The sequence below is a fragment of the Pogoniulus pusillus genome, chromosome 8, assembly GCF_015220805.1.
Source record: "Pogoniulus pusillus isolate bPogPus1 chromosome 8, bPogPus1.pri, whole genome shotgun sequence".
Classification (NCBI taxonomy): domain Eukaryota; kingdom Metazoa; phylum Chordata; class Aves; order Piciformes; family Lybiidae; genus Pogoniulus; species Pogoniulus pusillus.
The window spans coordinates 10956768-10972799 of NC_087271.1; the positions used below are offsets into that span (position 1 = coordinate 10956768).

Genomic DNA, 16032 nt, shown 5'->3' on the forward strand with positions numbered 1-16032 from the left:
ACCATAATAGGCAGAAGCTCTTGCCTGGACGCTCCCAAATGTGGGGATCACCTGGATTCCCCCCAGGGAGACATGAGATGGGTGTGTGTGTGTGTTACACAACCTGTTTACAGTCAGGGGTCCTGGCAGAAAAACATGTCCAGGCATGTAGGGGCATAAATAAGCCTCTTTTGGGGCCTGCAGGCCCTCCACAACAGCCACATCAGCACGTGTCCAGCACACCCACATGCTGCCCTGGCTGCTCCACTGGTATCTGGACACACACAGATATGTGAGCTACCCTTTGGCTTCTGGGCCATTTTGGAAGGATCAGCACACCCTCTCTGCACACCCTACACTTCAGAGGGAGGCTGTGATGGGAAGGAACCGCAGCAGCAGCAGCAGCAGCAGCATCCCCAGGGACTACACACATGTTCACACCATTCTTCGCATGGAGGCTGCACAACGACCTGTGAGAATCGCACAGGCTGCCAGTGGAAGCTGTCATGGCCACAAAATGCAGCACCTCTAGAGAGAAACTTTCAGGTGAGGACAAAACATGAGCAATTTTAGACAAAAGTCACAAGTGAACAAGCTGATGCACTCACCCCTTCCCACCTCCCTTAGCCCCCTTCCCTGGTTTGCCTGCTCACGCTGACCCTGCTGTGTTCAGGGCAGCCGTGCAAAGACAGGGCCAGGGACAGGTTGGGGCTGGGGACCGTGGTGTTGCTTACATCTGGGCAAAGGAAGGAAGCAAGACTTTCTGGTTTGACTCCTAGACACAGATCACCACTAGAATTTTTTTAGGATAACCTCCAGCTTGGATAAAGGTGAGTCTCAAAGGACTGGTTGGCTTCAGTCCTTTTGGCTTCAGGGACACCAGCTGGGAAAAAAACTTCCCCTGCATAACTTCCTGTTGCTCTGGCACTCTCCTTGGGGTGTCCCTCTTGCTAATATCCTGATCTGAACCAGGGGACCTGGGCTATGCAGAGAAACCCAGACAGAGGTTGCACACCCCAGCTACCTCCTGCAGAAGCTGCTGGGGCTCAGCATTTGGTGATACTGGCAAAGCACACACGGGTAAGGTCCAGAATGGACTAACTGCCCAGCTTCAAGTGGCACTTTGATGGTGTCCAAGACAGCGTGACTGGACCCACAGCTCAAATGCCATGTGCTCTGCCCCCACAGCTCAAATGCCATGTGCTCTGCCAAACACTGCGAAGGCTGGCGTTTGTCTAGCAGCAGTTTTGTCACTGCTGAGCACCTCAGAGGCGGAGATGTGGACACGGTCAAGAGGAAAAGGTGGGGAGAAACTGAGGATTAGCAAGGGATGGTAAAAACACAACCCCTCCTTGGCAGAGGTCTGGGTCACAAGGAGTGTTGACAGGTGCTGTTGCAACTAATTACAAAGCTCAGCTCGTCAGGCGGTGAGCAGCAAATTTCAGCCCGATCTGCAGCATTCAGGGAGGGTGATTGAACAGATATGGTGGATGTGCTGGGACACGTTTTGCCAACATACAGCCACCACACGCTAGCAGCACCTGCTGGTGAGGTGCCCTTGGCCCCTTGCCCTGAGGTAACAATGGCAGCTCGTTCTACCACAATTGGTGCTTGTGGGCAACCCAAGTAACATTTGGGAAGACACCACCATCCTGCCAACCATGACACCATCCCTGCTCAGAGCAGGCCTGACTGGAGGTGTGAGAGCCCCCTCCTAAGCAAATACTTCCCGAGGCTCTAACAATTTGCCCGTTCTCAGGAAACCCCACCCAGGTTCACATCGTTCTTTACCCACCTTGACTGCATGTTCACCCTTTTTCCCCCTATCCTATGCCCCTGCAGCTCTACACCACAACACTATTGTTGTCAAGCTTGGGAAAAGCAAGGAAAGCAGAATTTGGACACAGGTCTCAGCCTCCACAGTCAGAGAACAGCCAAGCACACCAAGGAGTAACACCTCCCACAGCAGATGGCACACCTTGCAGTGCCTCCTCATTAAACGCCATGCCCAAGATCCCAGCAGTGCTGGCAAGAACTACCAAACATACCAGGGGTTTTGTATCAAACCAAGGGCTTGTAATGAAGGAAATGCCAAGGACCATCACCTCGTGGATGGAAGGAAGCCACTGGTGCCCACAGGGCTGACGCATTCTTTGGCATCCAGCACAAGCTGCCTGCTGGGCCAGCACGCTGCCAGGTTCTTCACCAGCTAAGGGCTGGATTTCAGAAAGGCAAATGTTCAGCCCTGCTGCCTGCTGCGTGAACCAAAATGAGTGGTGCTCATGGGACTGGCTGAGGTCCCATACAGCTGGGGGAATCTCTGTTGACTTCTGTTGCAACTGCACATGGTGGAAGGGTTCCCAAAAGGCCCACTAGTCAACAGGGCAGATGCCAACATACCCCCTCCACACAGAGCAGTAAGTTCCTCCACTGATGTCCCCATGGCTAAGCACCCTGGGAGTAATGCTACCCCAGTGCATCTTTCCCCTTGAAGACAGCTTACCCTACAAGAGGTGTTTTGGCACAAGGATGGACCTCTCACCTCAGATGTGAACTCCAGTACCAGCTCAGCTGGTTGCAGGAAAGCTGTGCCAGCTGCTGGCAGGGAGAACATGGGTAGGGAGCGTGCAAATCTGCTGTAACTGCATTTCAAGGCCATCAATAGATGTCTGGTGCCTGGGAACCATGCACCAGATGTTCTTGGGCTCTGTGGGGCTGATAGGTACAGAGCAGTGTCTCTCCAGCCTCCATGTGCTGCTGGCTGGAAATGACACCCAAATCATCTTGGCAGGTCTGGCTTACCATGGATGACATCTCTTTAGATGACAAGGACCCGAGATATTGTTGCACTTGCCTTGTGATTCCTAGAGAAGTGCTGGCCACAGTGACTCATGTAGCTACTTCAGAGGTGAATCTCAGGAGTATCTGAGCTGTGGGCGAGCATGCCTAGGTTTCCAGAGCTGACTGTGATGCACCAAAGCACGGATGTCTTCTCAGCCCTGTCTCACACAGCCACTTGCAGAGATTGGCTAGGTGCCCTCCACCCCTGAGGCCACTGCTGTCCCCCGAGGGTGGGATGCTCAGCTGCAGGTGGCACTACATGCCATTGCAGTGCTACGGGCAGCAGTTAGGATTGGGAGGACTCTCTCTGTGCAGTTAGCCCTGGAGGGGATCCTGAACACCTCCTCTCTGACACAGTGCTGAGCGCCTGTCACTGCCCCGCAGGAGTGGGAGCAGATTCCCTTGGGGGCCATGACTGCTCGGGCAGACAGTACCACAGTATCACCAAGGCTGGAAGAGACCTCACAGATCATCAAGTCCAACCCTTTACCATAGAGCTCAAGGCTAGACCATGGCACCAAGTGCCACGTCCAGTCCTGCCTTGAACAGCTCCAGGGACGGCGACTCCACCACCTCCCCAGGCAGCCCATTCCAGTGTCCAATGACTCTCTCAGTGAAGAACTTTCTCCTCACCTCCAGCCTAAATCTCCCCTGACGTAGCTTGAGGCTGTGTCCTCTTGTTCTGGTGCTGGCCACCTGAGAGAAGAGAGCAACATCCTCCTGGCCACAACCTCCCCTCAGGTAGTTGCAAACGTGTGCTGAACCAAACCCAACCCATCCAAACTTCTGCTGAGACAGACAGAAATGAAAAGCAGACCTTGTTGCTCCTGAGGTCATCATCTTCAGTAGCTTCTCTTCTGAGAAAGAGGATCTGACAGAGACATTCAGCACCTGCAGTGCCTTGCTGCAAGATCCTGTAGAGCTGATCCCAGGCTGAGTATCCTGCCACCTCCTGCCGTTTGCTTTGCTTCAAACAGCCACCACTTCGTTTGCTCTGCCTTACCACGAATATCATCCAACCCTGGCTGTTCATCTGGCTTGCCCTGTCTCCCCTGCAAGTCCTTTGATTTGATACAAATCCTTTCATCTGTCAAAGGGTTTCTGGCAAGACAGCTTTCTCAGGCTCCTCTCACTGGGATCTGATGAAAAAACCTTAATTACAGCATCACAGCCTCTCCAAGCTCTGCTCCTACACAGGAGCATCTACTGAAGAGCTAGACAAAGGATTTAGTACTCATTCTGGTTCTTCTCACAAGCTGCTCCTGAACCCATCTACCAGTTTCCCTTTGAGGTTTCTTGAGACTTTGGGTACAGCACTGTGCTTTGTAAAGCAACACTACAAAGCCTCTCTGACCCTGCAGGAAGTTTCAGCTCTCTTGGCTTTCCCATTCCCTTGGTCATGTGTCAGATGCTTGTTCAGAGCCTCTGACATCTCCCTCTAACAGTTCAGCCTTATTCTCTCTTGGGAAGCTGCAAAGCAGGGCAGTATTTAGGAGCAGCCTTGGGACCAGGGGCTGTGGGGACTCTGGGGTCTTCATTCCTGGAGACGTCAGAACTCCCCTGGACACTTCCCTGAGCTATCTGGTCCAGCCATGACAACATTCCTGCTCAGAGCAGGCCTGACTGGAGGTGTGAGAGCTCTCTCCTAAGCAAATACTTTCCAAGGCTCTAACAATTTGCCCATTCTCAGCAAACCCCACCCAGGTTCACACTGTTCTTTGCTGTTCCCTGCCAGACAGACTCATCGTGCTCCTGCAATCCTCCCGTAGGGCTTTCCCCTCCCTGTGCCTCACCCAGCTCTTTAGAGCTGTGTTCCTCCCCAACCCCTAGCCTCTCTGGGGGCAGCTCTCCTCCAAGTGCTTTAAACACCAAAGTTGCCCATGCAAAGGCTAGTCCTGGAAGCTTCCATATGAGCTGACTATGTCACATCTGCCCATGCTGAGAGGGGCACATGCTAGGGTCCTTGTTGTTTCCTTCAGCCCCATTGCCTTCAACAGTGGAGATCTGAGCCTTGCCACAGCACTCTCAAGCTTTCCCCTCCCTAGGCTATGGCTTTGGCTGCTGTTTCCACCCCTGTTTCTGCCATCGGTGCCCTGCATAGCTGAAGTTGTAAAGCAACACTTGGACTGCACTCGGAGCAAGGTACCATGCTTGCCCATGGAAATAAGATGGGGACTTGGGATGAGGTATGATCAGTAGGTATTACATCACACAGCCTGATTGTGCAAGACGTCATAGAGTGACCACAGATTAATTTTTGTGCTCAAGACCTGCCCTAGAGCATCTCTGAAAAGCTCCATACCTGAGGATCACAAACAGAAGGTTCCTGGTTTAGTACTGACTCACAGCTGCCGCTGCCAGCTCTGCCCCTGTCCCACGCCTGGCATTTCTCATAGTCCTGCGTCACCCCCAGCTCTGCCACAAGGCCTCAGGCTCCAGACAGGACTTGTTTTGGTTGTGTAAAGGGCTCAGTAACTCATTGTACACGACGTTGGAGGCAGCGGACTCACGCAGTGGCATTGGCGGTGTCTCTGCTAGCCTAGCAAGGGAAGGGGAGGTGCTGGGAGCTCACTGGGAAGCAGCTGCCAGACACACATACCTGCCTGCTCTCCTTGACCCAGATGCTGGTTCTCCATTCTTGCTGTCCTGTCTGGTTGCATCTGCTGGCCAAAAGGGATTAGCTGGGGGATTAAGCTCCATGCATAGACAACTGTTAGCCAAGAGCAGGGCATGAGGAGCCATCCCTCCCCACGGATAGGCAACTCCAGCTTTGCCTGCCATCACCTGGGTTGTGGGCAGCCAAACCAGGTGGCACAGCACTGCTGGGGTCACATATACCAGACAAAATTCACAGAGGACAAGAAAAAAACTGAGCCACCCCCTGCCCTTTGGGCAGCCTCCATTCCAATGCATCGAGTCCTACCTCTGCTTTCAGGATGAACTATGAAGCTTGAGATGTGGTCATGGTTCCCATTCCATAGAACAGTCCCACCCTTTGGATCCAAAGACATCCAGCTTTGCACAACACCGAGGAGAGGAGCAGGTAAGGCTGAGCATGGCCAAGTTTTCTTCTACAGGAAGGCATGGACTATGAGCAGGGGCCATGAAGGAGCAGAAACACTTACAGAGCAGTGGGGTTGTGTGACAAGCTCTGCAGGACACTAGGGCACGTCTTCAAACCGAAGACCAGGCTTCTTGAGACACGTGGAGTGACTACACATCTCTAGCTCTGTGTACCAAACTCATGGCAAACAGCAAGTTTTATCCCATCTTTCCAGGTTGTTCCATTTCTTCAGGGCTCAGCCTGTGCTTTAGCACCCTTTATTCCTTCTTCTGTAACTGTCCAAGTAGGAAGCTGAGCCACAGACCTCTAGAGGCCACTTTGCATCCACCCCAACCATTTGCGGCAGATGCCCCACAACTTGCATCTCCCAGGATGTAACATACAGGATCATTGAGGCTGGAAAAGACCTCTGAGACTATCAAGTCCAGCCTATAACCTAACACCACAACATCAGCTAAACCAAGTGCCACATCCAATCTTTTCTTAAAGACCTCCAGGGATGGCGACTCCACCACCTCCCTGGGCAGTCCATTCAGTGCTTAATCATCCTTTCTGTGAGGAAGTGCTTCTTAATATCCAACCTAAACCTTCCCTGGTGCAGCTTCTGCCATCTTCACAGGAACTAAGCAAGTGAAACTAAACCACACAGCAGGCTAAGCTCAGACAACGGGACAGAAGTACACTTCATTTTTAACCCTGAAAGTACAATCCTCAAGTGAGAGCTACAATTGCTTCTAGGAAGAACCTAGGAACCCATTCCCTGACACCAGCATCATGGAGACCTCACTGACTTACCTCCACTCTCCTCATCAGCCTCTGCATGCTCCACAGGCTGAAAGCACCCACCCCATCCCATCAGGCACTACTTCCCCAATAATCCCACACACACACTTGAGGTCCTACCTATGGTCACCAATCTGTGCCCAGCTGTTGTGGAGGCAGGGAATTAACGTGGCCGAGTCAGGGATTTATATAAAAACAGAGTTATTTTATTTTCCAAAACAAACATGCCCCCAAAACTATACACAGAAATTAATTTAGTTTTAATTAGCAGATTCAGCTGGTTTGAGAAAATCTACAGGATGCCATAGATAATTTGACTATTTTGGAAGTCAGAAGTTGGAAAAGGCTTTAAATGATAGCGTTTCCACTTAATAATAAAGCTGAGCCAAAATAACTCACAGTCAGGCTGGCTGAAAAGGGTGGTCCAGCTGCTTGTCCTCTCGGGTTCTCTTTCAGAAGCCATAGGAGAGTTGTTAAGGCCTGTTGAGTCTGCTTAAAGGGTGCTAATGGGTGAAGCAGTCCTTCGGAGCAGAGCGCCAGGGGCTCTTTCTGTAGAATCTATCCAGGTGGGGGGGAGAAGTCTCAGGCAGGCACCAACGCTCAGGCAGGCACGAACAGTCAGGTGGGCAAGCTCTAAGGTGGGAACCCCAAGGCAGGAAGTCCCCCAATATTTATACTCTTCCTAGGCAAAGAGCAGAGTTACCACTTCCTAGGCATGAAGACCACAGCCAATGCCCAGCCCGATTCCAGCATGGGCACTGCACGGGCACCCCTCGTGCCAGAAGAGCCCCTTGCTCACCCCCTTCACGCCTGCAGGGCAGGGTGGGGGAACAGGTCTTTTTGTGCCTTTTACTCTCCCATTCAAGCCACAGAAGGAGAGGATTTCAGGGGTATACAGGACACCAGCCTAGATATCTGCCACTTAAAAAAACCCAAAACAACAAACCCACTTTGTGTACCAAAAAGCATCTATTTCCCCTAGCTGTATTAGTTTATTCAGAGCTACCTCTTCCAGCACCTTGCAGACCTTACTGCTCCCAAGCCCTTGGGCTGTCACACCTACAGTAGCAGCATGCAGCTGGTACAGGACAAGATAGGTGATCAGCTCCACCTAAGAGCTCTTCCCATGTCCCATTAAGATGCACTCATTTCATGAGGCGTTGTGTCACACTCTGGTTTGGCTACCATTTACTGCTTCATTTAACTCGCCCCAAAGACTAAAGGAGGCAGGGGTAGTATGACTGAGCAGTCAGAGGAGGGATAAGGACTGCCTGAGCACCTCTGGCTTTGGGGTTGCTGGGGAATCCTAAAGGTGGAGAGCAGGAATGATGTCTACTACAACTCAGGGCAGAAATGGCAACATTCAAGATACTCATCTAAAGGTAGTCAAGAAGAAATGCTTCATTGCTCTCCAGAACAGAGAGTTATACACTGCTGTAGGATGCTATGGGAAACAGGTACACCAGCATGAAGAAACAGTCAGCCACTGACTCCCCTATGAAGAAGAAACAGCACCAGCAAGAGGGGAGGATCTGTCCCCAGGGATATTTGGGATGCAACTGAACGTAGGGTTCAATTTATTGCCCTTAAGTAAAGGTTCACATCAGCACACCCCAAATCTTCTTCACAACTTACAACAGCTACACCCATAGCTGGGGGCCACAACAGCAGCTTCTCAATCTGTCCCCAAGTGAGGCCAAAAGGGAGTGCAGTATGCTCCCATCCACATCAGGTACTCACGTGAGGGCTGAGCTGAAAGGTGCTGCTCAGCCCAAACTCAAGGTCAAACTATCTCTCTGCAGCAGACACCACCATGCCAGCAGTACCCCTCTACTTAGCAGAGGTGCTTAAAAAAAGATGGTGAGAAGACTGAGAAGAAAAAGAATGAAACCAAGATTGTTTAAATGTGTCCCTTCAAGCCAACCCAGCGAAGAGCCTCTGCATAGTCTGGATTCTCACTGATGTCAATTCTGTGTTTCTGCAGTTTCCTACACCAAGCCAACCCTCCTATGGATGCTTGCCCATCCGGCAGGTGGCACCAGGCTAGGCAGCACAGCCACATCTCGACCACAGAGGGCTGAGCAGCAATGTCCCTCCTAACCTCACCTGTTGCCTGCCGGGCCCAGGGAAGTGCCTGGGTGCAGTGTCATACTGCCTCACCATGGAGCATTCAATCAGTAATTAAGTGACACATCAGGGTGAGCAAGCACCAGAGAAATCTATGTCTCCCAAGTGCCTAAGGCTGGGAAATAGACTCAGACAGCCCAGAGATGCTCAACACACAAAACCCACACTGAAGCCTTTCCAAGTTTCATGTCTATTATTAGGCAGAAAAAAACAGGAGAAGCAAGCCCCAACAAATGGTTAACAGCTCTCCTGTGGCAGGAGAGACCCCACACTCCCCAGATATGCACAGGCTTGTTGTATAAGGCAAGCCAACATCCCTCCCAGCCTTTCAAGTCAAAAGAGGCCACCTGTTGGAGTAAAACCACACTGCAGCAAAGTCGGTTCCAATCATTTATTCATTGCATCATTTGAAGTACACCAGGTACTTGAAGTTCCCCAGACAGACAACAGGAAGAATACTTGGTACAGTAGATTTATATAAAAAGATACTTAAATAGATTAAAATCACCTGGTAGCCTCTCACTCGTGCTACAACAGAGCAGACTAGCCCTGAGCCCAAGTTAACGTCAATGGCTTCAGTCTTTCTAGCCAGTCAAGGTTAAAACCTAAACGGTGTCCCCATCCCTACAGGGCAGCAAGACATCTATTGCCAAAGCCGAAGGAAAGGATGTGCTTCTCAGGCCAGCTCTTCATAAGCTTGGCTTCAGATGCTGTGCAGAGCCTTATTTACAGTGAGGTTCAGTCTTCTGGAACACAGCCGAGAAGTTTGCCTCAGCTTTGGTGTACAAGCATAAGAGCAGCTCTTCTAAAAGTGCTTCAGGATCAACCACAGGCAGTGCTTTCGAGCCACCAAGAAAGACTGGGAGAGCCACGATGCAGGGCACATACTCTGAGGCTGTTCATGAACTGTGCACAGTTCAGTCATGCTTTTGCAGGACATTGCTTTGCAGCTCTGTTAAGGCAGTATCCACCTACTCAAGGTCTCCAGTTTTATGCCAGAAAAAAATATCCCATAACAAAAAGACTAAGTATTTCTCTTCAGTTTTTACACTCCCATTTTCAGAAACTGTCCACCTTCTGTCAAGAAGAAAATTGGGATCTGAAGCCATGTGCCTGCAGAATAGCAGGCAACATAAGTAGCACCAGAATGGAATAGAAAAAGTCCCTGTTGCTGACACAAGATTGTTACCCAACTGAAAATGGCTTTATTTAATCTAGCAGATCACTGTATCTCTCTAGAGTTTGCTTCTCCAGTTCCAACAGCTTCTCATAAAATTTCTCAGCAGTTTCTTCATCCACATCAAGCTGGAAGACAATAAGAGCAGCACTGTAAGATCACTGGTTGCAGCCAGCACGGACACAGAAGGCAGCTCAGGGAATAGGCAAAGTGCATCTCCAGAGCTTCTGCATTCAGAAAGAGGCAACTAAAGGCACCAGGTCACAAACCAGAACATCTCCACTGTCTTCAACACTCCAGCCTGAGCAGGAGTTACTCTAGGAAACCTCAACAGTCCCACATCCATTACTGTTCCTTAGCATTCAACGTGCACCATCCCCACTCCAGCAGATGGCAGATCCCTAGCCAGGTCCCCTGCTGCAGAAGGCTGCTGCTGCCTTTACCTTTCTGGGCTCCACATAGTTCCTTCCCAATCCAGAAGTACAGCTGTGGTATTTGACAAGCTCATCCAGGTACTCCGGCTTCTGTTTGAACAGCCACACCTAGGAAAACCAGCACAAATGCACACAAGTCTAGGACACACTGTCCCAACCAAGCCTGCAGTCAAGGGCTCAGTTGCCCATGGACACAGAACAACACCACACTTTATGTAAAGTGCTTTTACCAAGCAGGGGAAGGTTTGATATCTAGAGAAGAAGCTTCAACCTGGCTCTCATCAGCTGTGACCCACCATGTTTATGTCCCAGTGCAGTTTAGCTGTATTGAACTTGCTCACTGCTGTGCTTGACACACACTGAGCCCTGCATTATCCACCTCCATACCCTGTGAGGTATGGAGGTCACCTGTGTGACAATGGCTGCTTGCCTGCCAACAGGGAAAGCAGCATTCTCCTCTCACAGAGATGAGGAAAAGTGGTTTTCTCAAGTAATTTAACTTTATAGGCACCTGATGAAGGTTATGATCTTCACCATATCAGACTTGGCTGATCAGTTCTGGTCACGGCTAGGCCCCCAGCACTCGCTGCTGTAAGAAGGGACACAGAGCACCCACCCACTAGCCTTGCCACGAGGATCTTTGTTCAAGCCAGCAGACCTTGGAACAGCTACCCAGAGGGAAGGAATGTTAAAAATCCAGTTGTGAACTACTCACTTGTGCTTCTGCTCCATTGTACGGTGTCAGAGTGTAAGTTTTGGCAAAGAAACGGATCTGAGAGGAAAAGAAACACAGGACAGAATCCAGATTGTGGCCTGAGGTTTCCTCATCAAGCCTTCTGTAACCCAGCCACACCAGATGATGTACCAGAGGTAAAAACACTTCTCAAAGCTGACTCCAGGTATCACTGTACACTTAGGACTAAAGCATCCCTTTTTCACTGCACATTATTCTCTGGAGCCACCCAGGAAGCCTCGCACCATGCTCCCACACAGAGATCACCCCAAAGCAAAAGGCAATGGGCTACGCCTGCCTTGCAGGCACCTCTTCCTGCAAGGCCTCAAGAGCACACACGGTAGGGGGCAGAAGGATCTGCAATACTGCCAGTGTTGAGGACAACTGAGAAGACACTGCCTCTCCTTTGCTAGGAGAAATGTGATCCATTAGGATCAGCTATGGCCAACTAGGGTAGCTTAAGAAGGAAAGCCAAGCTTGCAGCAAGATCATCAATACTCAGAGCAGGCAGTCTTCAGGGATACAACTGTAGTTAACCTGGAAAGCTGAAGCCCAAAGGAAAAAAAGGCAAGGAAAGATTTGGGGAAGCAGTGGAAGAGGCAAGAGAGAGCAGTAGGCTTTTCCTTCCATCCTTCTGGAAAGCAAAGAGCAAGAGACACTGCCTTCTAGAGAGATGGCAAGGACACTGAAGTATACAGTCTGTTAGCAAAACAAGCATTTCAAAGCATAAGGGGCCAAGTTTTGTTCTGAGCTCTGCTGCCACTAAAATGATAGGGCTCACAAGCCCACAGCAGGCTGGAAAACTTCCAAAGGAGAGCCTTCACAAATGCTGCTGTGGCTGAAGGACTGACCTCTGTCTCTAAATACAGTACTGTCCAGCACTGAACCTCCAAACTTAGCTCAGAAATCAGGGCCCCAGGGTGCAGACTGCAGCCTTCCAAATCCAGCAGATGGAAGAGCCGTATAGCAGCATGGGTAGCTAAGAGCCAGAAACACACTGCACAGTACTTGCAGTGAAATATATCACAGCAGGGCCACAACTCCATACCCACCAGGGGATCCACTTACCAGCCACATGATGGGCATTAGCAGCTTCCACAGAAAAACTGGCAAAATTCTGTAGGTCATGTTGGACATAACGAGACCAGGACAAACAACACTGGAATACAGACCCTGAAGAGAAAAAACAGAGTCAGTGTGCAAAGAGATGACAGTTTAAGAATGGAGCAAACTCCTTCCCTCCTTGTGCTTCTCAAAGAAAATGAAAGTGAGTATAGAAACCAGTTAACAGCAAATACTCTTTTCTTCTGAACCCAAAAGAACCAGAGCCAAAGAGCGATTAGATGTAGTGACTTCTGAGATGTCCAAATTGGAGATGCTCTTTTTACACTGATGCCCATTGTAAGCCCTTTAGACAGAAGATGCAGCCTCCCAATGCATCATGTGGCAGCCTCCATGCAGCTCAGCAGCAACAGCAGTTAGCCCACTCAGACCAAAGGCTCACCTTTAATGGCCATGTTCAGCCTTCTAGGATTACTTTTCCTGCAGTGCAGAATCACAGAATAGTTTGGGTTGGAGGAGACCTTAAAGATCATCTAGTTCTGCTCCCCATGCCATAGGCAAGGACACCTTCCACTAAACCAGGCTTCCCAAGGCCTCATCCAACCTGGCCTTGAACACTTCCAGGTAAGATGCATCCACAACTTCCCCAGGCAACCAGTTCTTCAAAGGAGTGCAATCACTACTGCTGGATTAGGATTGCCACTCACCAACAAAACCCAGTGACTGCTCACACGTTTTGGTGTGATAAACTTGAATAGCAGCATGAAGCCATCAAGAGAGACAGCAGAGTCTGCACCTCAAGTGCTTGCAGGCAAAGCTGCCTGAACAGCCCTGTTCTGATAGGCAGACATGCCTCAGAAGAGCAGCAGCTTTTTCCTCTGGTCTAAGGAGACAGCTGGAGCTTTCAACTTAAGGACTGCGCTTAAAGTTCTCTGCTTCCAGAGCTCTGACAAGAGCCCTAGAAGCAATCTCTAGCAGATTCTCTATCACCCATGCTACTGGTTCAGCTTCAGCCATATTTAGTTTAGTAAGGAACATATCAGATTGCTTTGTCCTTACCAAGTTGTATTCATTTGTAACAATCATAATCATAAATAGTAGGAGCTTATTAAGTTTCCTCAGGCATGCAAACTTCACCATCACCTGCTTATTGAATTTCCTGTTCAAAACCACACTTGTCAGGTCAGTAGCATATTTGGAGGAACTGTATGATTCCTTCCCCTTGGCATGCTGATAGTCAGAAAGGCTGAAGGCAGACTCCCTGGCATTGCTGGAAGAGGTCCAGATGAGTCGTGAAGGCTTTTCATTACCACAGAGTAGAGACTCAAGCTGACGAACCTACAAAATAATTGTGAACCTATTTAAACAGTAATTTTGAAGTCTTGCAGTATAGCTTTGCAGTCCTTAAAATCCATGATCTTATCTCAGCTTTCCTAATCTTGGCCACTCTTCACTAGGCTAGCCAGAAGCAGCTGCTGCTCAGGTGTAGCTTCAGCCCCAGGTGCAGCAGAAGAGTTTACGACTGTTTTCTAACACAGTTCAGTTGAGTCCCTCAGAATCTAACATAGACAAGTCTTGATATTTACCCTGGATAGAGCTACATATGGTTTACCTCTATCCATTGCTTAGAGTAACCTCGAGATTAACCCTTCCAACAATAATTATCACCATTTATTGATATATTAACAAAGCCTGAGATCTTGCCCCAACATTCCTTATCTGCCAGGCTGCAGTCTGCATCAGTGTCTGAGCCTGTAAAACAGAACTGCAGCATCAGTACCGCCTGTACCCGTCCCTACCCACACCAACCCACCACATCAAGAGCTCAGTCTTCATATATAGCCTCACCAGGATAAAGTGTCCAAAGAGATTGGTGGCAAAAACCTCCTGCAGTCCATCTCCATTAAGCCTGTCTGTCTGGGTCATTATGCCTTCTGCAGTGGTCAGCATGTGAAGCACCCTCCTGGAAGCCAAGCATTGGAGTTAGAGAGGAATGCTGCCAGGACACAGCTACCGCTCCTCCTCTTCAGTCCTTTAGAAGTACTTACCACCTCACAGGCTCCACACAGATTCTCTAGTTTCACCTTAAAAGGCTCCATTAATCCATGAAAAACTAGCTGGAAAAGTTTACAGAGTATCCCATCCCCTTTATTTCTAAGTGTCTCAACAGTGACTACACTTGTCCCTTACTTCACTTCACCACAGTAAAGTACCATTAAACACAACACCGTTCCTCTTTCATTTCACATTCAGCTTCAAAGCAAGCTCCCACATGAAACTAATCCCTAAGGCCATGCTTAATTCAGGTAGGGAGAACAACCTAGTATCTACGTTCAGCATTCCAGCAACTGTATTAAGACTCTACAAATGTCACCCTGCTCCCTAGCTCAGCTTTCCCACGGTGCTTACCGAAGAACAAATACTTATCCCCAGGGTGTTTAAAGAATAAGCATCAACCATTAACTTCACAAAATACTGTGACCCACGGCTGACATCAACTACAAAAAGCATACAAAATACTGTGACCCACAGCTGACATCAACTACAAAAAGATACAGTGGGCTCAAAATATTAAGGAGACACAGTAAGAGCAAATTTCACCCCCCCAGTAACACACTGGTGCTTTTCCCTCATGCTCATTATCAGGTACTGCCTGCTTTGGGTGAACCCTCGACCTTATTCCATCAGGGATCAGAAGCCACCTTGGAGCAGCTCAGCACTTCACCCAGCTGCCAAGCCCACTCACATGTCATGTCACATCAGGGAACAGGGACAGGGCCTTCAGTTGTGGACCAAAGGGCATGCCTTGGCCACAGTGATGCTGCCAGAACCCCCTGCTTCCTGCAAACCATGGACCAGACCCCCCCGCCCCAGCCTCGACATCTCCTACCCAGTGAGAAGACCATGCCAGAGCGCCTTAAAGTTCACGTGTGGGTTGGGCATGATCCCAGCATTGAGGTAGACAAAGTCCAGGCGTTGAAACCTGTGCGGAGAAGAACAGAGGTGAAGGAGGAGAAGGTAGATAATGGGGTCCGGTGGTGAGGCATGGGGACAGAGAGGAGGTGGAGTGGAGAACTGCGATCCAATACCTGCAGCGGAGTTCACGGGCTACACGCAGGACCGAAGCCAGGTTACCCAGGTCCACCTCCACAGTAGAGACCTGGGCATCGGGGTGGGTGGTCAGGAGGAGGTTTCGAGTATCTTCACTCTTCTGAGCGTTGCGGCAGGCGATACAGAGATGGATGCGACCATCCTCCGCCAGCAGCCGCTGGCACAGCGCCAGCCCCACACCGCTGCAAACGGTACCGTGTCAGACACAATGCTGGCGGGCCGGGCAGGGCCAATGCGCCCGACCCGGCTCACTCCAGGCTGCTCTCTCATGACACCCCTGGGCTGGGCTAGGCCGTGCCGGGGCGGAGCGAGCCGGGCAGCCGCGTCCAAGCTCACCCTGACCCGCTCTGTTATGGTTCCACCCCAGAGCCCGATTCCCGCCGCTCACCCACTGGCCCCCGTCACTAGCACGACTCGCTCCATCTCGTCCGGTCGCGGCCTCCGCGGCTGCCGCGCCCCCGCCCCTATAAGCACTGCCGGTACGCGCCGCCCCGGTGCGTCCCGCCCCGCCCCGCCGCCCCAGCCAATCGGCAGGCGCAGAGGGGGCGGGCCCCGCGGCGGCGGTGGCGTGATGGTGGGCTGAGGGCGGGGCGCTTGGACACACCCACCACGGCCACGCCCCATTGTGGCCTTGACCACGCCCACAATACAGCAGGCTCCGCCTCCTCCGCCTGCTGCTCTTGCTTCGCCTTGCCTTGTCCTATACCTTGCCTTTCCCTGC

At 50.7% G+C, this 16032-nt stretch overlaps 1 protein-coding gene across 2 annotated transcripts; it reads right to left on the reverse strand.

Moving 5' to 3' along the window:
- Nucleotides 1-9171: 9171 nt before the first annotated feature.
- On the reverse strand, nt 9172-15811 carry HSD17B7 (hydroxysteroid 17-beta dehydrogenase 7). 2 transcript variants are annotated; one of them, XM_064147181.1, is made up of 9 exons: nt 15700-15810; nt 15290-15493; nt 15091-15183; nt 14049-14163; nt 13344-13538; nt 12207-12311; nt 11121-11177; nt 10415-10513; nt 9172-10099 (listed from the first exon to the last, which is right to left on the reverse strand). In XM_064147181.1, exons 1-9 carry the CDS (start codon nt 15732-15734, stop codon nt 10004-10006), a joined length of 999 nt encoding a protein of 332 aa, XP_064003251.1. In that variant the 5' UTR covers nt 15735-15810; the 3' UTR covers nt 9172-10003. The 2 variants fall into 2 exon arrangements, with proteins under 2 accessions (XP_064003251.1, XP_064003252.1); XM_064147182.1 differs by lacking the exons at nt 9172-10099; nt 10415-10513; nt 11121-11177 and adding an exon at nt 12643-12680 and having other exon boundaries at nt 12226-12311; nt 15700-15811.
- Between the last annotated feature and the right edge of the window lie 221 nt (nt 15812-16032).

Excerpts from the sequence above, each read along its gene's own strand:
- HSD17B7 (XM_064147181.1), bottom strand. The coding sequence starts at position 15,734 with ATGGAGCGAGTCGTGCTAGTGACGGGGGCCAGTGG. Across the intron at positions 11,178-12,206 it reads TAATGCCCATCATGTGGCTG|ATCCGTTTCTTTGCCAAAAC; the intron begins GTAAGTGGATCC and ends TTTTCCTCTCAG. Across the intron at positions 10,514-11,120 it reads ACAATGGAGCAGAAGCACAA|GTGTGGCTGTTCAAACAGAA; the intron begins GTGAGTAGTTCA and ends TGGTTTTCCTAG.